Source organism: Narcine bancroftii, chromosome 4 (genome assembly GCF_036971445.1).
Source record: "Narcine bancroftii isolate sNarBan1 chromosome 4, sNarBan1.hap1, whole genome shotgun sequence".
Classification (NCBI taxonomy): domain Eukaryota; kingdom Metazoa; phylum Chordata; class Chondrichthyes; order Torpediniformes; family Narcinidae; genus Narcine; species Narcine bancroftii.
Window position 1 is genome coordinate 133,037,084 of NC_091472.1, and position 23,387 is coordinate 133,060,470.

Consider the following 23,387-nt stretch of genomic DNA (forward strand, 5'->3'; position numbering starts at 1 on the left):
CTGCAAAACCACATGACCTTCTTCGAACAGCAAACTGCCACCAGACAGATTAGGGCACCGGAACCAGTTTTTGCCTGGCCAGTTGTTGCCTTTCCCCCCCAAAAACAATAACTCCACAGCATCAGTCCAATGAACTGGTGAATCTCCACAGGCATCCTTCAGTGTTTCTGTAAAGTCACTGCAGACACGAAGTCTCTGCTCAGGCAAAGCTCTTCCATTTCGAATGAGATCTCTTGTGTGGTGTTGATGTTTGGGGAGTCCTACTCTATTCCCCCCCGTCCCCCCAATCTGTCGCTTTTAAAAACATATTTATAGATATAACATGAAATAGAATATAACCCGTCATAGTTGCCTAGTCATTTATCGCTTTGCCCAGCTTCTGGTTTGCTCGTTGTTGCTCTAGTGGAGACAGCCCTTTATGGCCCGGGACGCTGCACCCAAGCCCCAGCAGCGAGGGGCGGCGCGCTTCGGCTTCTTTTTTTTGAATGGGAGGGCAGCGCCCCTGCATCTGATTGGTCGGCGAGCGGCGACAACATCGGCTCGATGTAGCAGATTGCAGAGCGCTGTGTTGGTGAACGTGGGAGCGGGCGATCCTGCGAGCTGCTGCTCAGATGGCGACCTTCCGATCACCGCTGCCCTGGCTTGGGCTGCCCAGCCGGATCCTCCTCGTCGGCAGCCACCGCGTGCGGCGACTCCGCTCGACCACCACGACCGCCGCAGCGCCGAAGCCCAAGGAGGCTCCAGCTCGGGGCCACGGTCACCGTCGTTCGCGGGACGTCCCGCGCTCCCCTGCCGCTTCCACCCACGTCTTGCCCGGCATCCCAGACTTCCAAGACCACCGCGAGGCGTACCGCAGCAAGAACAGCGCCGAGCTGGTGCGAAGCCTGTTAGTGTTCCGGCTCTGCTCTCTCGACGTCCTTGTGGACCGACACAAGGAGGTAGGTGGGAGGCATAAGCCCCGGCCTCTGGGCAAGGGGATCAGGCAAGTGGGACAAATGTGCAGTTCACCATGTGCTGAAGGACAGTCGATTGTAACGCGTGGACTAGATACAATTGCGGAGACGTCTGATGTCGCTTGCTGTTAGTTTCATTTTATTGTTTCACCCATCCAGGCCACGGGGTGGAGTTGATTTATCTAAAGCGGGTTCTTTCCAAGAAGTGGCCGGTGTTATCTGTGTCCCAGCCTGGTGGGTCGTCAGCATGGGAGAGAATCCTCCACGGGGCCGCAGCATTTCACTGCTTGGGCCGGACTGTACCTCCCCCCACCCACCCAGATCTCAGGTGTCAGGAGCCGGGTCTCACAACGGTTTGCAAGCTCTGTGTTTGCTTTCATTTGAGAGAGCTGACGGTAATAGCTCACTGAAGATATTCTGATTGGGGAATGGAGCTGATGGATTTGCCCTGTTAAATCGTCTTTTTTTAAAAGTTCTGTGTCACTAATCATTCTCGTGGATGTTCAAAGTTGGTAAAGTATTTTGTTTACCAGTCAAAGAGAAAATCTGGTGTGAGGAGGTTGGCCCGAGCTTTGGTTCCAATGGGTATGCCCCTTGGCAGTGTACTTGGGTTTGATTGCACTGGCACCTGCGTTGTTTGTTGGTTCAGTGCCACTTACTGTGGTGTGGCTGCAGTGGCCAATTACAGCAGGTGTCTCACCACCTCCTTCTCGCTGGCATTTAGAAATGGCCTTGAACTACAGGCTTTGCACAAGTCTCAAAAATAAAATCAAAGTTGCTTCATTGGATGGAGAAGAATTCATTCCACTGGTGTTGGGGAGGAAGGAGGGGGGGGGTGGGTTATGTTGTGCATTGTTGTTGGTGAGCTCTGAGGTCGCTGGAGAGTATCTGCTTCCATTAGAAATGGCTTATGTTTCAGGATTGTTACTCCTTGAGGGACCCATTTCCACTGGCATTGAGGATGCCACAGGCTGAGGGATGGCACTTCAACTAGGCTGAGGTGCCTGCTGTTTCACTGACATGGATTGTTGTATCGAGTGGCCACTGAGAGGGCTGCTGTTGGTCTCATGCAATGTTCGCAGTCCTGCCTTGGGCAACATTAAAATGAAAAACGCGTGAAAGCTGCACAGAATACACACAGCAGTGGATTTGTTTTCACACATTGATCAGTGAACAGGGAGCACCCATTACTCTAATTCCAAATCAAGTGTATTAAAGTATTATGCACATATTTTACAATCAATAGCACAACCATGTTATTGTTTTCATACTTTAATGAAGGGCTCAAGCCTGAAATGCCAGTTAAGTATTTTTACCTTTGCTATATAAAAAGCAACCTCCTTTGAAGAAGACCGCAGAGCCCACCTCACTGACAAAAGGCAAAGGAGGAAAAACCCAACACCTAACCCCAACCAACCAATTTTCCCCTGCAGCCGCTGCAACCGTGTCTGCCTGTCCCGCATCGGACTTGTCAGCCACAAACGAGCCTGCAGCTGACGTGGACTTTTACCCCCTCCATAAATCTTCGTCCGCGAAGCCAAGCCAAAGAGAATAAAAGACACTGTTTACAGCGACTGACCTGGCACTCAGAAAGTAAGCTCAAAACTAAACCAAAGAAATTATGAACAAATTAAAATACCTCATTAATTTTTCATGAGCAAATAGCTTCATAAAAATTGTTCTCTTTCATTAAAATCATATTTTTAATTATTTAAAAGATCAACCAGATCCCTCTGAAAGTTGTGTCAAGATGAAAATTTGAGAGATGTTAAGTCCCTCTTGTAAACCCATACTTGTATTTTATTTTCTGGAGTAGAAAACATGGTTGTATTAGAGAGTGTTTGGGATCTGTAGTGCATTCTTGCTTGTGATTCTACAATGCATTGGTTTATTTTTACAGCTCATCGATCTGAGCAGATCCTTGCTGGGGAAATGGCTTTTCAGAAAGGTCATGAAGATGTCCTTTTATGGACAGTTTGTAGCTGGAGAGGACCAAGAAGACATCAAACCCTTGATTCGCCGCAATCGTAGGTTTGGTGTGGGCTCCATCCTTGATTATAGTGTTGAAGAAGACTTGACCCAAGAGGAAGCAGAGAAGAAGGAAATGGAGTAAGTTGGGCTCAAATAGTGCTTGATCATTTGAGGGTAAGAAAGACATTAGTTAGAAGAAGCTGCGTGTGTTTTGGGGATATTGTTCAACTTAAGCCTTCAGAACAATGGATATTTTGTCTTAAATGAAACACTTTGAAGCTTTTAAATGAGGAAGTGGCATGAAGCCTTTTTATAGTTTAAAAAAACAGCGAATATAAAGGTGGATATTGAAAGCTCCCAGGGTGCATTCAGGAGGCAGACTCCGATCCCCTTAGGGGGTAGAGTCAGAGACTGAAAGCAGCTGCGAAGGGATGGGCTGATGATGTCACAATGATGTCATCAACCCACGAACCATATAACCGTTTACGGAGTGGAAACAGGCCATGTTGGCCTTTCGGAAGCAGGATTTTTAAAATCCCGTATGCCGTAATATAGCTAATTACGTTGCCTAAGTCCTAAGACTCCTCGAACAGATCTCCACCAGCACTCTTCCCTGCTCTTCAATTGGTATTTCGGGTGTAGGCCGCTTTCTGTTCTTGCCGTGTATGGATGATGTCACAGCGACGGGCAGCGTCTACTGCTCCACTTGCTCCACCGCCCTCAACTCCGGAACATGGCTCCAGACCCTGCTCAATGAGAAAGCAATGCTGGATCAGTCATATAGGCCTCTTCCATAAAAAGTTAAATTCTTTTTTTTTTCTTTTTGTTGTACCATTTTAAAAAAAAGGCATATTGTGTTTATAAAAAAAAAAAAAACCTGAGGCATGTTAGGTAAAAACATCATGAGCTGGGAATGTAGAGGGAGTCACCCAGTGCTGGGCCATAACAAGATGCAGTTGTGACCTTGTACTCTCAAGATAAGAGTGGGGACAGCAACAGTTTATTCATTGGACAATGTCATGGTATGATAATTTACTAAGTACGTATCCTAAGGTATATAAAAAACACCACTTGCTGATAATGGCAGAATGCGCCTTCTCCAACTAACACTGTTAGTTGCAAGTGTTACAATCCGGCAATAAAGAACAAAGAACCTTGATTTCGACTCAGTCTGGTGTTTGACTCACTCATTCATGAACAAAGCAGACCTAACAGGTATTAAATTACATGTCACAGAAATTTCCCCCCCCCCCCACCTTCCAGTTAATTGCTTTTCAAGAACTAAACTTCTTGGACAGCAAACTACAGATTCCATTTGCCCTTGCAACCTTCATTCTTGTGTGATACAATGCCTAACAAATATTTATCATACTTTCACCAATGTGGATAACATTGGTAAATATGTCCTTGGATGAGTGTTTTTGTGGTGTGTTGTTGCATTTAAATGAAGATGCACAGTGAGAGGTTGATAATGACAGATGTATCCTTTGTTAGTTGTTTCAAAAGAGGAGCAAATCATTGAATGAGCCTTGTGGTCATGTGTGCATTACATTTATGTCAAGTGAAATTCCTAATTACCTAGTCAGATAAGGGGAAAAAAATCATCCAAGATCAAGTATGTGGATGTCCTGCCCAATGGTGACAGATTCTCATCATTACCTTATTTTTCCTTGAGCTGTTTCTTGACTATGGTTGTACAAAATTAATGGACTATCCAGTGATCAGGAATGGGGTAAGACTTGTGCTTGAGGATAATATTGAAAGGCATCCCAGATCCTCTAAGTTGAGAAATCACGCTTTCAGTATAAGCACTCTTCATATAATTTGCAGAAATTATGGAACTCTGGAAGTCCAATGATGTAGCTTTCCACAATGTAGCCTTCGATCTCTTGATAGTTTGGTATTCACTCTTATTAAAAGGATATGTGGCTTGGTTGTGCTTTAAATATGAATCCAACTAACCTGTCTGTCCCCACCTGCCTATTTAGAGAGATTCAGAGAGAAATAATATGAAGAGAACCCCTTTGTGAGGCAAATTGCTAAATCTGTTCTAATCTGATTTGTCTACCATTCATTTCAGAATTAACATTTTGCTAGTCACCATGTTTGTGAATTTCAAACACAAAATGGGGAATAAAAATAAAATTCCAGCATCCTTCAGCTTTCGTGTTTCTGTTTTTTCAATAAAAAATAAGGATGCTCCATTTGGATTAAAAACTAGCTTTCCAGAACTTGAGGACAATCATTTTTGTGGCCTTAAACCAAGTTACTCCTTGTTTTCTGGCTCAACGATTGCAATGTAACAATTAGGGATGAGTGGGTAAATATCATGCAATGGGTAGTCATCAGTTTGAAATATGTAAATGTTTGGTTGAATTTCCATTTGGTGAGCACAGGATGGTGAGGCCTCTGTGTAATCATTTTATACTTGGTTCATAACACCCTGGATAATTTCCTAAAGCCTTTGTAGGAAATGGAGAAGGTTTAAACTTTGTCAGAGTAAAATAATGCTCATTTCTTAACGTGCTGCGGTAGGGGTTGGGGAGAATGGGGGTATAAGAAGCAAGGAGAAACGGGACTCTGCTGAACAGCTGAAAGGCACAAGCCTTTTAACTTTCCAACATCGAATCTAGAAAATGCTATCCTACTCTCTTAAACTTTAACTGTGGTAATTGTGTAGTGGTTAGTTTTCTTTTATGTTCTCAGTAATGTTCTGTCTGCACAATAGACTCAAGTGTGAGCAACAACCTAGTGCAATCCTAGAACAACACTCTTCTATATTTTGGGAAATCACTCATTTAAACTGGTTCAACTCATTTTCAGTACCATTGACATTATTGTTAGAGGTTTAGGATGGGCTGGTTATCACATTTTATTCCTTCTCTTGGTTCATTGCACTTCGATTAACTTTGTGCCTCTGCCTCTCACAGCTGGTGTTTTAAGGTATCCTTCAACTGCATTTCTACATGTAGCTTTGTTATTCTACAAAGCACAACTTTGTTGAAAAGAAATGTCAACTCCTAATGGTCTTGCAGCTACTTTTGATCCTTTCTCTTAACATTCCTTGGGAGTACAATTGGTTCTATTTATGTTCAAGTTTAAAGTTCAGATTTCTTGTCAGAGTGCATACATCAGATGCAATCCTGAGATTCCTTTCACAGTGGGCTATGCAGAATTTCTACTCAGGTTTAAGAAAAACTTTACTCAAGAAAAGATACAGAAAAGAGAGAAATGTAAACAAAGAATGAAATGTAAGCAAACTGCAATAGAGAAAATAAATATTCAACAATAAATAACGTGCAAAGTAAGAGTCCTCAAAAGAGTCCCTGATTGAGTTTGTCGTTGAGGAGTCTGATGGTGGAGGGTAGCAACTGTTCCTGAACCTGGTGGTGCAAGTCTTCTGGCATTTATTCCTCTGTCCTGAAGGCAGCAGCAAGGACAGAGCATGCCCTGGGTGGTGTGGATCTTTGATGATTGCTGCTGCTCTTTGATGGCAGTGTATGATGTACCGGGTTGTGCCACTACCTTTTCACAGGGCTTTCCGCTCAAAGGCAGTGATGCTCCCATACCAGGCCATGATGCAGCCAGTCAACAGACCTTGTTTAGGGCCAGAGGGATGGCATCTGCCGAAGACCTGTTGCTGCGGAAGGCAAGTTCGAACGGATCCAAGTTGCTGCTCCGACAGAAGCTGATATGCTTCAACACCACTCTCTCAAAACACTTCAGTAGATGTGAGTGCCACTGGTCGGTACTTATTTAGGCAGATTACAACGGATTAGATTGAGGCCTGTTTGAAACAGGTGGGTACCATACCTTACCAGATTGAACCGTTGAATACATTGGCAAGTTGGTAAGCACAGGTTTTCAGTATTCGGCTGGGTACTCCATCCAGTTGGGATGCTTTCCTTGGATTCAGTCTCCTGAAGACAGCCTGCATGTCATGCTTGGGTTCTGACATGGTGGGGGGGGGGGGGGGGGGAGGGTGGGGGGGGGGGTTTGCAGTGGTTCTTTTTTTTATAAATATTTATCAGTTTTCAAACTCGAACTCATACAGTGATCAATGTTCATCAAAAGTTACAGTCATAATTTCTGTACAAGGTCCACCTGTTGAGTCCGAGCCATTTTTCTACCCCTCCCTTATCACACACGTTGGACCACACAACATATGATATTCAATGTGCTCACAACAAAGGTTAAAAACATAAATCAGGGATATGCAGATTTGTTATACCCTGGCGGCCAATAGGCTATCCATGGCCTTTTGTTTTTCCTTTTCAAACTGGGATGGGACAGTGCTAGGCTGTGAGGCAGGGCAGCCCATCCTTTATCTGTGCACTGATGAAATTTAGATATGGTTTCCAAATTTAAAGGAAGATACTGTACTTTTTCATGAGATTATAGGTAATCTTCTCCAGGGGAACACAGCTGTGCATTTCTGTAATCCAGCATGCAATATTCCAGCTGGAGTCAGACTTCCAGGTAGCTGCTATGCACTTCCCGGCCACTGCCAATGCGACCATTACAAATTGGATTTTAATTATGCCCGTCATATTTCCCAGCAGGAACAACTCCGGGAACTATGGGAATTCTTTGCAGTGATTCTTCCTTGTTCTGATGGTTAAATCGGAACCTCCAACCTTCTTGATCCTCCAACCTTCCCCACTGATTCCCAAACCCTCCATTTCTCACAGACCTCCAATTTCCTGTCTCTACCCTCGCTACTCAGAGACCTATCCCTTCCCCTTATCATGTCGTTTTTCCTCTTGTGCCCTCTCACCCCTATCCACTTATGATAACCATATAACCACTTACAGCACAGAACAGGCCAGTTCGGCCCTACTAGTGCCTGCCGTAACAAATCCCCACCCTCCTAGTCCCACTGACTAGCACCCGGTCCATACCCCTCCAGTCCTCTCCTATCCATGTAACTATCTAGTCTTTCCTTAAATGTAACCAATGATCCCGCCTCCACCACGTCTGTTGGAAGCTCATTCCACATCCCCATCACCCTTTGCGTAAAGAAATTTCCCCTCATGTTCCCCTTATAATTTTCCCCCTTCAATCTTAAACCATGCCCTCTAGTTTGAATCTCCCCCACTCTTAATTGAAAAAAGCCTATCCACGTTTACTCTGTCTGTCCTTCCCTGTAGCCCTGCACTCCTTCCCCTGCCCCCTCCCCCCACCATTTTATTCAGGCATTAGTCTGCTTTCATCTCACATGTTGGTGAAGGGCTAAAGCCCGAAATATTGTTTATGTATCTTTGCTACACAAAGAACACTGCATGATTTGAAGAATTTCTCCAGCATTTATGTGTAAACCAGTGGTTTTCACACTTGCCCCCCACCCCCCCACTCAAGTTCCACCTTAAGTATTCCCTCTGCCATAGGTGCTCTGTGATTAGTAAGGGATTGCTTAAGGTGATATGTGGGTGGAAAGAAAAACGTTGAAAACCACTGTTTTAATTGTACCTTATTGACTTGTTATGTGCACAGTTTCAGAATTCCAAAGGAAATGGGCCAATAACAGTTTTTCTCAAGCAAAATATTTCAGTTACAATTTGGGTCTAGGCAGTGGTTCTCAAACTTCCCTTCCCTCTCACATAGCACCTTAAGTAATCCCTAACCAATCACAGAGCACTTGTGGCATAGAGATTGTTTAAGGTGCTATGTGAGTCTAGGGGGGCAGTTTGAAAACCACTGGAACTATGTATGAACAAATACTGGTGGTAGTGTTTGAAGATGTGCAGACATTAGGAAATGATTTAAAGCTTAACAAAGATGGAAGCTTTAAAAGAGTAAGGCTGAGGGGGCTAACATTTGAGGTAGAGGTGCACAGAAGGCTGCACTCAGGAGGGGGAGGTCAAAACTAAGAAGGTTCCACAATAAGTAGATGGGTTTTGAAGATTAATGCTTTAGTTTTAGTTCTCAATTGGTGTGACATGAGGTTGGGAGAAAGGAACGTAGATTAACCATGGATTCATACATATTTCCGCAGCTAATCAATAATCCTTGTTCCCAAATCAACATTAAAACACATCATTTAAACTAAAGAGAACCCCTTATCTTCAAAACTCACTGTTAATAATAAGATGGCACTTCATCACTTGTTTCTAATTTCATTGCGACTCATTTAGACGGTGGGATTAATGAACTTAGATTGATGGTGATGAAAGCATTTGTGTTCTTTCATCAAGTGTGCTTGAAATTTGGAGACATCAGGGTCTGAGAATTGAGGAGCAGATGGGGTTCTCAGAGGGTGAGTATGAGTATATCTAGTTGTTGGTAAATTTCTTCGCCAGAGTGTCAAGTGTAGTAATAGGGGCTGATAGCTCGTGATGGTAGTATTAAAGCTTCTGACCTTTACTGCCACTTGTTTAAATCCATGAGCAAATGCTTGGCTGTCACTTCTGATACCTGTTCAGTACTTAGAATATGGAATTTGCTTGCTGTGATATTTGTATGGCTATTTAACACTTCAAGGTAGGATTCTGTTGTTTGATATTTTCTGGTTCTATGAAGTCCCACTTGGAGTTTATTGGTCTTCCAGAGAGCAGAGTCAAACCATGTGATTATCAACTTTTGGTTAAAAGTTTGAAAATCTTTGGAATTTGCTTGTCAATGTTCTGTCATTAATCATGTTCAAAACTTCAAGTTCAAAAAGGACAGCACTAATTAAACCCAGCGACCTGGGTTTAATTCCAAAACTGTCTTGAAAGGAGTTTGTACATTCTCCCCATGTCTGCGTGGGTTTCCTGAGTCCTCTGGTATCCTCTCACCCTCCAAAAACACTTCTCAGTTAATAGGTGGGTTTGGCCAGGATAGGCTCGTGTATAAGAAGGGCTTGTTACCTAAGTGTACATTTTAAAAATAAATCAATTGAATATTAAAACTGGTTAAATTTGTATCATAAGGGGATTTTGAAGAATCTACACATGCATATGTTACTCAGAACAAAGTCTCTGGAAACTGAACTGATCTACTGATATCACACCTGGCCTGGTTGGAAGGAATATAAATGTTTTTGTCCAAATCAATATAACATGCACTCATTTCTTTCTGTCACTGGGTATAGGGCTGATCAAATGGATTTCCATGGGAAATATTCCAGCTTGTTTTGACACAGCTGTTCTGATCAGAGTCAGACTATGTACCAGAGGATGAGACTTGATAATTGATTGAACAACATATTTTCTTTATTTGTAATTCAGAAAATCTATTGAAATTCAGAGACTTCCATTTTGAACCTCTTAACCTGCATGATCAGATCATTACCATTCATAATGTTATTACTGGTAGCTAAATAAGAGAACTTTCTGTGCAAATTCCTCCCCACTACTCTTAACACCCTTGAGTTGGAATGTAGTCTGGCTTGGGGTTGTTAAATATTTCCCATTAGGATTGTCTGAGACACCAAACAATAGGTTAAATCCAACAGATGCAAGTAACCAAATATAATTTGGGTTAAGATTGAATCTTTCAGGGAGTTTTAAGTGACTGGCTTAGATATTAACAATCTTGATTGTAGGAGGAAAGTTGTGATTTCAGTCGCTTAGTTTGTAAGCACACTAAATTTTTCCCAATTCTTATTCAAGCTAAAACAGTTCTAGATCCTGTGTCACTTCCCTTCTCAACTTATTGTTGGTCACAACTTTAGAACTGTTCCACCCTTAGTAAAATTGAAATCTACCCTTGTGCCTGTGGGTGCTTGTGATCTGGCCCAAGAGCTGTCATATGACTTGAAATCTGAGTTGCACAAGGTCCTGGATAGTTGAAATGGAGTAACTGCTGTCCCAACATTCCAGCCTCCCTGTAAATACAAGCAGCTGATAATGATGTTGATGCATCTCTGTAATCTTGCATTGAGGAAAATTTTGAAAATAAATTATTGCAGCTATCAATAATACAGTAAAAGTCCTAAAACCCAAACTGTTTAGAGGTTGGATCAGTCTGGAGTTTTGGATTCTCGGGCAATACTTTGAAATTTAAATTTAAGGAGAATAAATATGTAAACTTTGATTATTTATTAACGAAACATCTTTGCACATAAAATACGAAGTACAGAAAAAAAACTAATAAATATTTTTTTCTTACATTTCCGTGACTTCCACGTTGCCGCAGTGCGACTGTGGCACTTATGAGAATTTTCGAGAAGTCTAGTTTCTTGGGTAGTCCACATTTCTGGCATTGAATTTTAGGGCACTTATTGACCAGTAAGATCTCTGTTATCCAGAATTCAAGCAACCGGCTGCCTCAAGCAACTGGCAAAAAAAAAGCAGAAAATAAATAGGTTTAAAAAAAAAATAGAAAATTTAACTGGCACCCCCCCCCAGCAGTCCGTTGACCAATCCACACTACACAATCCCAAGCCACCGGCAAATTCACTTATCAATCTTCTTCAGCATGATGCTGAACCAAGCCATGAAAGACCCCAACAATGAAGACGCTGTTTACATCCGGTACCGCACGGATGGCAGTCTCTTCAATCTGAGGCGCCTGCAAGCTCACACCAAGACACAAGAGAAACTTGTCCGTGAACTACTCTTTGCAGATGATGCCGCTTTAGTTGCCCATTCAGAGCCAGCTCTTCAGCGCTTGACGTCCTGCTTTGCGGAAACTGCCAAAATGTTTGGCCTGGAAGTCAGCCTGAAGAAAACTGAGGTCCTCCATCAGCCAGCTCCCCACCATGACTACCAGCCCCCCCACATCTCCATCGGGCACACAAAACTCAAAACGGTCAACCAGTTTACCTATCTCGGCTGCACCATTTCATCAGATGCAAGGATCGACAATGAGATAGACAACAGACTCGCCAAGGCAAATAGCGCCTTTGGAAGACTACACAAAAGAGTCTGGAAAAACAACCAACTGAAAAACCTCACAAAGATAAGCGTATACAGAGCCGTTGTCATACCCACACTCCTGTTCGGCTCCGAATCATGGGTCCTCTACCGGCACCACCTACGGCTCCTAGAACGCTTCCACCAGAGTTGTCTCCGCTCCATCCTCAACATCCATTGGAGCGCTCACACCCCTAACGTCGAGGTACTCGAGATGGCAGAGGTCGACAGCATCGAGTCCACGCTGCTGAAGATCCAGCTGCGCTGGATGGGTCACGTCTCCAGAATGGAGGACCATCGCCTTCCCAAGATCGTATTATATGGCGAGCTCTCCACTGGCCACCGTGACAGAGGTGCACCAAAGAAAAGGTACAAGGACTGCCTAAAGAAATCTCTTGGTGCCTGCCACATTGACCACCGCCAGTGGGCTGATAACGCCTCAAACCGTGCATCTTGGCGCCTCACAGTTTGGCGGGCAGCAGCCTCCTTTGAAGAAGACCGCAGAGCCCACCTCACTGACAAAAGGCAAAGGAGGAAAAACCCAACACCCAACCCCAACCAACCAATTTTCCCTTGCAACCGCTGCAATCGTGTCTGCCTGTCCCGCATCGGACTGGTCAGCCACAAACGAGCCTGCAGCTGACGTGGACTTTTTACCCCCTCCATAAATCTTCGTCCGTGAAGCCAAGCCAAAGAAAGAAGGAGCTGGATACCAGGCGTTTTACTGTACCAATTGCCAGTTCAAGGAGATGCAGTCAGAACAAAACCCAGCTAGTTCATGGTGGCATACTTCAAATGATCCTAATTTTACTGTTGATGCAAATGTTTAGTTCCTGTCTCTGTTGAACTCTTTGCCTGCCACTCTTAAAGGTTCTCAGTAACGATGCAGCACAACTCTGGTGGTAGTTACAAAAGCCTGAAGACTAACACCTCTCCAGGTTCAAAAACAGTTTCTTTCCAGCTGGCTCTCGGACCTCCCTTTATAAAACTCGACTTGTTTCTCCAACAGCACAAATGGATTGTCTGCACAATTCCAAAGTCACATTTTTGGCGCTGGCTTAATTGTGACCATTTAGTAACTTTCTACTTATTGTCTCTTTAATTCAATTAAGTATACTATTACAGGTTTTTGTCTTTTTTTATATAAGGTACCTGTTCAACTGCAGCCAGTAAGAATTTCAGCGCATATGTACATTGTACGATGTATACGACAAGAAGTTCATTACATTAGTTAGAGCAACAAACAATTTGCTGGAGGAACACTGGGTCGAGCAACATGGATGGGTGAAAAATAATTGTCAGTGTTTTGGATGGGAGTGCTTCAAGATGGGATCTTTGTGATGGATTCCAGCCTGAAACGTTAACAGTTCTCTTCCTTTCTCTGCTGCTTGATGTGGTGAGGTCCTCCAGCAGGTTATTGCTCCAGATTCCAGCATCTCCTGTGTGTTTAGTGCTTGTGTGTCTGTTCTAGTTTCCCTGGCCACTCTGTGTGTTGATAAAATGTCTCTACTGCAGATCATTCATCTACTCATTTCCCCTCTTTCCTATTCTAAGACTTGTCTGTTTCCAGTCTGCTAGGCAGTCTTTTCAGTATGACCCTTGTTTAAATTGCTAATTTTATATTTTATTATTTTATTTTAGATCTTGTGAGTCTCTTGGAGTGAAAGTTGTTGAAGGTAAGACTGACTATCTACAGTTGTCTGTTTGTTGCATTGGGAAGGGTTTAAACTGGAGACCTTGGAAGTGTATGCCATCATTTCCAAGGTGATGGCTTAAGGCAAACCCTTCATCTATACCTACTCCCACCTGCTTCATTAGCTGTCATCACCATTAAATAACATCTGTGTTATTTAAAATATTCCTTGGGGATTATTTTAATGAATAGTTGGATAATTCATGGGCCATCTCTCCTTTACCCACCACTTTCTAGTGTGTTGCCAAATGCCCAGAACTTTTTCCTAAAGGATCAGCAACTTCCAAGAGCCATACACCTGAACAGTGGTGCATCTAAGTTTATTTGGTGGGGATGTGGAACAGGAGATGAGCAAATCTGGTGATGAAATTTCTTCTATAAGAACATAACAAATATTAGTAGGCCATTGAACTTGGTCAATTAACACGTGGCAAGATTACATTTCTGCTTTCACAATCTAATCCCATGATCCTTGATGCCTTCGGTGTCTAAAAACTTGAGTGCACTTAGCAAATGAGAAGAAAATTCCAATAATTGGTAACTTTCAATAAAGAGATTTGTTTTTCCAACTCAATCATAAACATACTGACTATTTGGATTCAATAGGCAAGAAAAACACTTCCAATATATAGTTTACCAAGCCCTTTCAGAATCTTCCAAAATTCTTCTAAGGTGATTCTTCTGATTTTCCCTCCAAAAATATTTAAATCCTATTCAGTCTTTCTTCCCAAGATAACTATCAACTGAGTGAATGCTTTTTGAGCTCTCAGGGAAGTGGATTATTCCTTGAATTGTAAGGAAACCAGAAATCCACAACCCTCAATATAGTAAAAACACAATGCTGAAGAATTCAGTGGGTCAAACAGTATACTTTATGTAGCAAAGATAAAGCTACATAAATGACATTTCGGGCTTGAGCCCTTCATCAAGGGTAATATAGTGCCTTGCCATAGCCAATTTTGAATTGCAGTAATTTTTTTCTTGCATTTGTACTCTGGCCCTCTGTGATAAAGGCCAAGATGCACCATTTGCATTAATCATGTGCAGGTTGTTGGAAAGTGCATGTTTGAACTTGTTTAGGTTCCACAGCAGGTCAAATATTCAGCTGATTCTCATGCCCACTAATTAACACTGAGGATCATCACTGATATGAAGCATAATTGCCTGAATATGCCTGAGATTGTCTGATCTCGGAAGCTAAGCAGGCTCAGGCCTGGTCAGTACTTGGAGGGGAGACCATCTAGGAAAGCCAAGTTTCTGTGAGGGGCGCTGGACAAAGTGGATAAATATCAAAGTGAAGACTCTCTGTCTGTAGACAAAAGTTAAAGAATTTATGTATGTTACATTCTAAATGTAGTATTATGAGACAATAATGGAACCTTTATCTTTGTGAGAGTGGGAAGCCTTGTAAAGGCTTGCACTAGCAAAGTCAATGGAAGTTTATTCTCAAATGCATAAGTACATTGTGCTGACTGACATTCTTTCTTGCTGCAATCACAGTAAAATACACCAGAGTAAAACACAGAAGTCTGTAGATGCTGTGATTGTAATAGACAAGAGGAAGGGCTCAGACCTGAACCTCCTATAGACGCTGTGAGACCTGCTGAGTTCCTCCAGCATTTTTGCATTTTTATGTACTACTACAGTAAAACTTGAATGACTACAATGTGCCAAGACAGAAAAAGAGATAATAAATATCAAAGTATGGATAAATATTCACAGTTGCAGTTAGTGCAAGAATTTTTTTTTTAAAGTGATGTTCCAGCTGTGCAGTTAAATCTTTTAGTGGTTCTGGAGCAGTCAGTTTATGGTTAGAGTGGTATGGGGTGGGGCGTTCAAGAGCCAGGTAGCATTTGGGTTACAAACTGTTCTTGAAGCTGAAGGTCTGTACCTCTGTCTGAATAGAGCAGTGAGAAGAGGTGGTGACCAGGGTGATGGGGGTCCTTTTGGTGACTGTCCTTTTGAGCCAGTGTCTCACATAAACATTTTTAGTGGACAGGAGACTGATGCCCATGATAGACTTGGCTAGATTTTGTTACTTTCTGCCATCTTCTGAATTCTTGGGCATTTGATACTGTTATGAGCCCAGAGGACCCTAAAACCCAGCAGCAATAGATATTCACCAAGACAAATGGTTACTTAAACGAAAGTTGCTTTTAATTATCTTTAAATATGAAAACAGAATCACACTTTAACTAACCTAACTTAACCCCCTTCTAATTCTAAGCACATGTATATGTATTGTGTGTGTAAATTCAGAAAAGTTCTTTGGTTCACAGTCCAATCACTTCTCATTTCACCAAGTTCACTGGTTGCAGGCAATTTTTATACTGTGCACAGAATTTAACATTTATAAAGTTCACCAGGCTTTGGTGCTTGAAAGGTAAATGGTTACCGCTCAGGAAGGTTCTTGACGGTTTTCAGAGAGAGATGTGTTGTTACAGGACATCCACAACTGATGTACTTCCAACAGTCACCTCAGTGTCTTGCTGACGAAACTTGCCCCCTTCAGGATTCTCCAGACGATAACCACTTTCTTTCAGGTCACCACAGAGTGCCTTTTTGTTTCTCTTATTCCAAGGGAAACCTTAGACAGCCAGTCCTCTTCTCTTGCATGTAAACAACAATCCATTAGTGAAGTCTCATGGGCACTCTCCAAAGCTCTTGCAAAGACTGTTGGCCCCGATATGTCTAGCATGGGACAGAGCTCCAGTATTTTAAATAAGATCTGTTTTAAAGTGTTTGTATGTGACCTATTCGAACAAACCTTTCCCAATTTATCTCCCAAAAACATACCTATATACTCTGTCACAACCAGTTGGCACACATTCTTCAATACTTGTCTGGAGATAGCATCCTATCTGAATCAAATTCAGAAAAAAAACAGCATTTCTTTCATAACTGACTCATTCCTGCCCTAAATTATGGATGGCATTGTTATTGTAAAGTAAAATTATTTTCTAAAGTAGTTATTACATTCTGTGTTGTTCCAAGCCAGCACTGCAGTTTATTCTGTTATTAGATTCCAGATCCTCATATAAAGAGGGGGGAAGGCTCCATGCTGTTCAAGTTTATTATCACTCTATCAAAATAAAGTGAGACCCCACAGATGCTACCTGACCTGCTGAGTGTTTCCTTTTGTTTCATAAAACACTCAAACATTTTAAAAGTACTGTGCAACATTTTTAAAAAATGTTTGCAGAACTCGTGTTAGCATTAACCATTGAGATGCTCTCCCTCCAGGATAATATTGTGTATAATTTGGATACCCATGTATTCAATTAGCCTGTAAGGAATGAAGGTTTGGGCATGTTTTAACATTGCTACATTTTGGCTCCTTAACACAGCATGAGTTGTTGCTTTCTGAAAGAAATTGGAAATGAAAAATAATACATTATTATTGTTTAAAAAGCAAGATATCGAAATTCAATCAGTTAAAATGCTTAAAGTAGAAAACACTGGTATGGAGAGTGCCCATGAGACTTCACTAATGGATTGTTGTTTACATACCAGTGACTTTTTTAAAAACTTTATTTATTTGCAGGATCATTAATAGTAATAAAGAATACATTCCATAAAGAAAATTTTATATGAATATATATATATATATTTAAAACAAAGAAAAAAAAGTAATAAAAAACCCCCAAAAAGTTAAATCAAATCCCCACCCACCCTCCCACCTCATCAGCCAGCTCTCTTAAGGAGAGCCAAAAATATATTAACAGAAACTAAGAATATATAATAAATCAAAATATATCTAAATGCATATATTCCAAAAATGGTAACCACTTATTAACAAAAACAAGAATAATTATGCAGATTATATGTAATTTTTTCCATAACAATACAAGCTTTCAATTCATTATGCCATCGCATTATATTAATCACTATGTTATCTTTCTATGCACTTGCTACACATTTTCGAGCTACAGACAATGCTAAATGTATAAATGCAATATGAAATTTATCCAACCCTAATCCCTTTAAAGGAATCATATAACCCATTAAAAAAAAAATAGATGGATCTAATGGTAACTTTTCCAAAATTAACTTAATTTAATCCCAGAATGGTTGTACATACACACAAGACCAAACAGCATGTAAAAAAAGTTCCAGTACATACACCACATCTAAAACTAGAATCCAAATTACTAAAACCATATTTTTTCAATTTCTCTGGGGTTTAAATACAACTGATGTAGAAAGTTATAATTAACCATTTCATACCGCACATTTGTCAATTTAATAACACTATCATGACACGTATCTGCCCAGTAGTCTTCAGGAAAACAAAAGCTAAATCATTTTCCCATTTAAACTTAGACTTTTCCCATTCCAGATTATCTGTATTATCTTGTAATACTTGGTACATAACAGAGATATAACCCCTTTTTGGTATAGAAGAAATCAAAGACTCGAATTCCGTCAATACAGGTAAAATCATCTCTCTACCATACATATTTTTCACCAAAGCTTGAAGTTGATAATAAACAAATAAAGAATTTTCAGCAATATCAAAATGCTCTTTCAATTAATTAAAAGAAAGAAACTGTCCTTCTACAAAACAATCCTGTAACGTTTTTATACCCTTAGAATCCCAACTCTTTAAATGACTATTATATAAGGTAAATTGACAATTTTAACTCCATTATATAACAATCAGCTTATTTCTTTTTCAATTTACCTTTTGATCCTAAAATCTTATTTTTTAAAAAGTCCATAGCTTTAATAGATGTTTTAATATCGGCATATTATATTCCCTCAACAAGTTTACATTCCATCGAAATATAAATTGATACACCTCGACTTCAGAAATACAAGCCATCTCAACTTTAGCCCAACTCATGGGTTGGTTCAAATCCATCAATCTACTAATAAATTTCAACTGGGCTGCTTCATAATAATTTAAAAAATGGGGTAATTGAAGCCCACCTAATGCATACTTCCAAGTAAGTTTATATAATGCTACCCGCGGTAATTTACCTTTCCATAAAAATTCTCTCATGACTTTATTTAAATCCTGAAAAAAACCCTTTGAAAGAGAACATGGTATTGATTGAAATAAATATTGAATACGAAGAAAAATATTCATCTTAATACAATTAACTCGATCAATTAAAGTTAACGGAAGATCTTTCCACTTAATTAAATCTGCTTTAATAAAGGAACATAATTTAACATATAAAGATTGATACTCAGCATTTACAATTATTCCTAAATATTTGATTTTATCAGACCATTTCAGTTTTATAATGTTTTTATACTCTGAATAGTCTCCTTCTCCAACTGGCAAAATTTCACTTTTGTCCCAGTTTAACTTTATATCCAGATAATGTTCCATATTGTAATAAACATTCCCGCAATGTGGCAATGATTGTTCTGGGATTGTTAAATATATCAAAACATCATCTGCAAATAAATTAATCTTATACTCTTCATCCATAACTCTCATCCCTCTTATCTATTCATTCTGCCTTATTGCTTGAGCTAACGGTTCAATAGCCAATGCAACCAGAGCTGGTGACAATGGACAACCTTGTCGAGTTGAACACGTCAATTTAAACGATAATGAGACTTGACCATTTGTCACCACCCTAGCAGTGGGGTTCGTATATAAAGCTTTAATCCAGCCAATAAGAAAAGGGCCAAATTTAAACTTCTCCAATACTTTAAATAAAAAATCCCATCGACCCTATCAAAAGCTTTTTCTGCGTCAAGCGCAACCACCATGTTTGGGCTGCTGTCGATATGCATTGACCAGACTAATCAATCGAAGAATAATATCTGAAGTATTTCTGTTTTTAATAAAACCTCTTTGATCAACATGCATCAATTTAGGTAAATACTTGGCAAGTCGATTGCTAACACTTTTGCTATAATTTTATAATCGACGTTCAATAAAGAAATAGGTCTATACGAAGACACTTTCAATGGGTCTCTATCTTTTTTCGGGATTACAGTAATTAAAGCACTAGAGCAAGATTCTGGTAACTCATGCTGTTCAGTCACTTGTTGAGAGTATTAGACTTTTGAAAGAGTCCGAAGATTGTAGATGCGAGAGTTGAGGATCATAAGGCTCAGCCTCAGAATAGAAAGATGTCCCTTTGGAATAGTGATAAGGATAAATTTCTTCAGCCAGAGGCTGGTGAATCTGTGGAATTTGTTGGTGCCACAGGCGGTTATGGAGGCCAAATCATTGGGTGAATTTGGAGTTGAGGTTCTTTCATAGCAATGGTGTCAAAAGTGATGGAGTGAAAGCAGGAAAATGGGGTTGAGAGAAGAAAAACATTGGCCATGATTTGAGTGGTGGAGCAGACCCAATGGGCTGAATGGCCTAATTCTGCTTCTACCTGTATGGTCTTGTTCCAGTGACATGGCATTTTAATGATGTGATGGATGTATTCATTAGAGAAGGCTAAGAGATGCATGCTATCAGGGAAGGTAATAGAATGGTAATAGAATGCATGGAGACATTTCAAATGGTTGAAAAAAATCAATGAGCAGATTTAAAATAATTTTCAAAATGATCTGTTATTTCGTGGAAGAATTTTTGATGAAAAAGTGGCTTGGATTTCGAATTTGTTAACGCATGAAGAGATGGATACGGCTTTGAAAAACCCTCAAAATTATAATTAAAAAAAATACTTAAAAACTGGAAACGGATATGAGGAATGGATGAGATGAACAATGTGATTTGGTGTCAATAGTACAGATGAATTGAGGGTCATGAGGAAAAAGTGGTTAAGTGGGGTTGAGTCCACAGCCAAAGATGGAGCAGGTTGGCTTGTCCAACTGGCCGACTGCCACTCCTATTTTTCTGTGACTGCATGTTGACTTTGAGAAAAGACATGTTGGTATTGGAGAGGGTTCAGAGAAGATTTACTAGAATGATTCCAGGGTTGAAAGGGTTAGCATATAAAGAATGATTGTCAGGTCCTGGAGTGTACTCTGGGTCCACATAGAGGCATTTTGAGCTTTGAAAGGCCTGGATAGCGTAGATGTGGCAAGGATATTTCCCATGTTAGGGGAGTCTAGGACAAGAGGGCACAACTTCAGGATAAAAAGATGTCAATTTAAAAAAGATGTGGAGAAATTTCCTGAGCCAGGGACATGAATCTGGAACTTTTTGCCAAAGGCTGCTGTGAAAGCCAGGTTGTTGTGTGTATTTAGGGCAGAGGTTTTCAGGTATTTAATTAGTCAAGGCATCAAAGGTTATGGGGAGAAAGCTGGGGAGTGGGGCTGAGTAGGAGGATGGATCAGCTCATGATAGAATCACAGAGCACACTTGATGGGCCAATGGGCCTACTTCTCCTCATATATCTTGCGATCTTGAGATGGTTTGTGCTTGCTACCTGTAGATTAGGCCCAGGCATTGCAGGTGGCATTATTTCTAGTCAATTCTATTGAAGTTTGTTATCCTTGCAGGAGATCGTCAACGAGAGAAGAAATTCCAGCCACATCGGCGGTTTGGTGACCGTAGAGAAAATGTCATTAGTGCCCGGACATACTTTTATGCAGATGAGTCCAAGTGTGATCAGTACTTGGAGACCTTCTTGAAGTGCATTGTGGCTTCTGGTATGAAAATATTTTATTGGCACACGTGTGTGTGTGTGTGTGTGTGTGTGTGTGTGTGTGTGTGTGTGTGTGTGTGTGTGTGTGTGTGTGTGTGTGTGTGTGTGTGTGTGTGTGTGTGTGTGTGTGTGTGTGTGTGTGTGTGTGTGTGTGTGTGTGTGTGTGTGTGTGGCGCGCGCACGCATGCACACACACACACACACACACACACACACACACACACACACACACACACACACACACACACACACACACACACACACACACACACACACACACACACACACACAAACTATAAAATGAATATTGAGGGCTCTGGGCAGTACTGCCTCTGGTTTGATTTTGTTCCATGCATTTGACCTGTCTATTAAAAGAGATTATTTCTATTCCTGGAACGACACAGAAGCTTTTCTCATAACAGCGTTCCACCCCAGTCTTTTTTTGGGTAGTTGCCATTAGCTTTGAAGTTAATACACATTGCTTCACTTTGTATAAACAACCCCTCTACAGTGGAACAGATTGGAGAGATTCTACATCTCTGCAGCATATACCCTGTCTGGGTTATTCCTTTTCCTGTTGCTTATAGCCTGCTCCTTGCTGGAACACGCACCCAGGGTCCTTAGGGACTGTGTTGCCCTTGGTCATGCAGTTTACATCCCATCAGGCCTGGATAAGCACGTGCCTAGGGAAGTGAGCACCATAGAGATTTTTCCAGTGCCAGATTTACCATGATGCAGTTGAACTCGGGGCCCCACAAATGGGATCTCCCACAATAAATGAAAAAAAAACCATATATATACAAATACAACAAGTAGGTGTATGTGATGGTCTGTGTCTTGATATAGCTATAATATAATATAGTAGTCTGGCCTGGAAGAAAACTGAATTTTTAATTATTATTTCACATCCAGCACTTACTGAGTCTTAATGTCTTGCCAGTTAGACAATGGAAGGGCCAAGGGGGAACCATTGTTGTGCTGTGCTTCAGACATCAGTTGGCATTAATCTGGCCCTGATCCCATTGCTCACTGGCTGTTATATTGTTGCCCCTGTCATGTACATGGAGCCTGGATCGCTTTTGACCCTGTAGCTTATGCCTAGCTCCTCACTGGCTGTTCTACCTCTATCCCTGGTGGTGTCTCTGTTGATGTTTGGAATTCCCTGACCTGAGAGATCTTTTGCTCAATGTACCCTGCAGGTGGCAGCTCTGAGGATGGATTTTCTGCCATCAAGTTGACAGCACTTGGGAGACCACAGTTTCTGGTAGGATATCAGATTTTTCTTCCAACAATTGGAGAGCTGTTGGGCCAGGGGTTTATTGGGAGATATTGAATAACTTTAGGCAGAGAGACAGAGAGACAGAGCGATGCTGTTGTGTCCATTTATCTGCATTGTGTCTCTAAGCATCCATGCCTTTGACATTCATATGCATGTCTAAATGCTTGATAAGTGTTTTGAGAGTATCTGCCACTACTATCTCTTCAGGCAATACATTCCACAGTCCCATGAGGGGAATGTGTCCTTGTGTGGATCATACTGTTTGAAGATCATGAGTTGGTTGCTCATCTCATTTTGAATTTTGGAGGGAAAGTCTCCTAACATTATAGAATTCCCAGGGCTGGCATAGTCATCCTACGTGAAGAGGCTATGTTGACCCAACTACCTTGGGTAATGTTCCTGAATGGATATTAAACTGTCCTCTTTTACTCATTTGGAAGCATTTCATTATTTGGTCATTACTGTCCTGGTTTCTAGGGACTGGGTAGTTTACTGAGGGTGAAGCCAGCTTCGACTGAGGTTAATTGCCAAGTTGGGGCTTTTGGCACGAGATCCAAGGAGGTTCATTGATTCCAGTCTAACGTGACCAGAGCAACTTTTGAGCTTTTCCCCTCTATCCCTCGTAGCTCCAGTTCTCTGAGGTGCTGGTTAAATGGCGCAGTTTCTTCCGTCAGTTGGCTGCCGAGCAGGGATTGGCTGGCCAGGCTGCTGTGGACACAAAGCTGGATTTGGAGCATTTGCAGGTGAGTACCTGAATCAAAGGGGTTGTGTGGGTACTGGCTTGGGATGGAAAGGAAGCAAGCCTGTTCCCAGGAGCAGGATGATTCAGAGAGATGGTGGGAGTTTGTTGCAGTCTTTACCACATGGTTCTGAGGAACAAGAGAGAGATACTTGCTGTCCAGTGGGACAGCAGTAATTCACTTCCAGGAACCTTCCCAATCCCATTGTCAGGCCACCAGGTCAAAAACCAGGTGGACATTGCACTCTTCAGTTGCTTTCAACTTGGCTAGATGGCATATCTTATTGTTGAGCCCTGTGCTGATAACTTAATAGCAAGACAGATGTATAGCATAATTCAATACT

The 23,387-nt window shown here is 41.3% G+C and overlaps 1 protein-coding gene across 1 annotated transcript in view; it reads left to right on the forward strand.

Moving 5' to 3' along the window:
* Positions 1–533: 533 nt before the first annotated feature.
* Positions 534–23,387, forward strand: part of LOC138761172 (proline dehydrogenase 1, mitochondrial-like) — a 36,056-nt gene continuing 13,202 nt past the window's right edge. The window contains exons 1-6 of the mRNA XM_069932880.1: positions 534–938; positions 2,854–3,062; positions 13,403–13,437; positions 20,880–21,029; positions 22,225–22,289; positions 22,931–23,047. Of these exons, the coding sequence (XP_069788981.1) occupies positions 612–938; positions 2,854–3,062; positions 13,403–13,437; positions 20,880–21,029; positions 22,225–22,289; positions 22,931–23,047 (903 nt within the window). The 5' untranslated portion in view covers positions 534–611. The remainder of the gene's footprint in view (positions 939–2,853; positions 3,063–13,402; positions 13,438–20,879; positions 21,030–22,224; positions 22,290–22,930; positions 23,048–23,387) is intronic.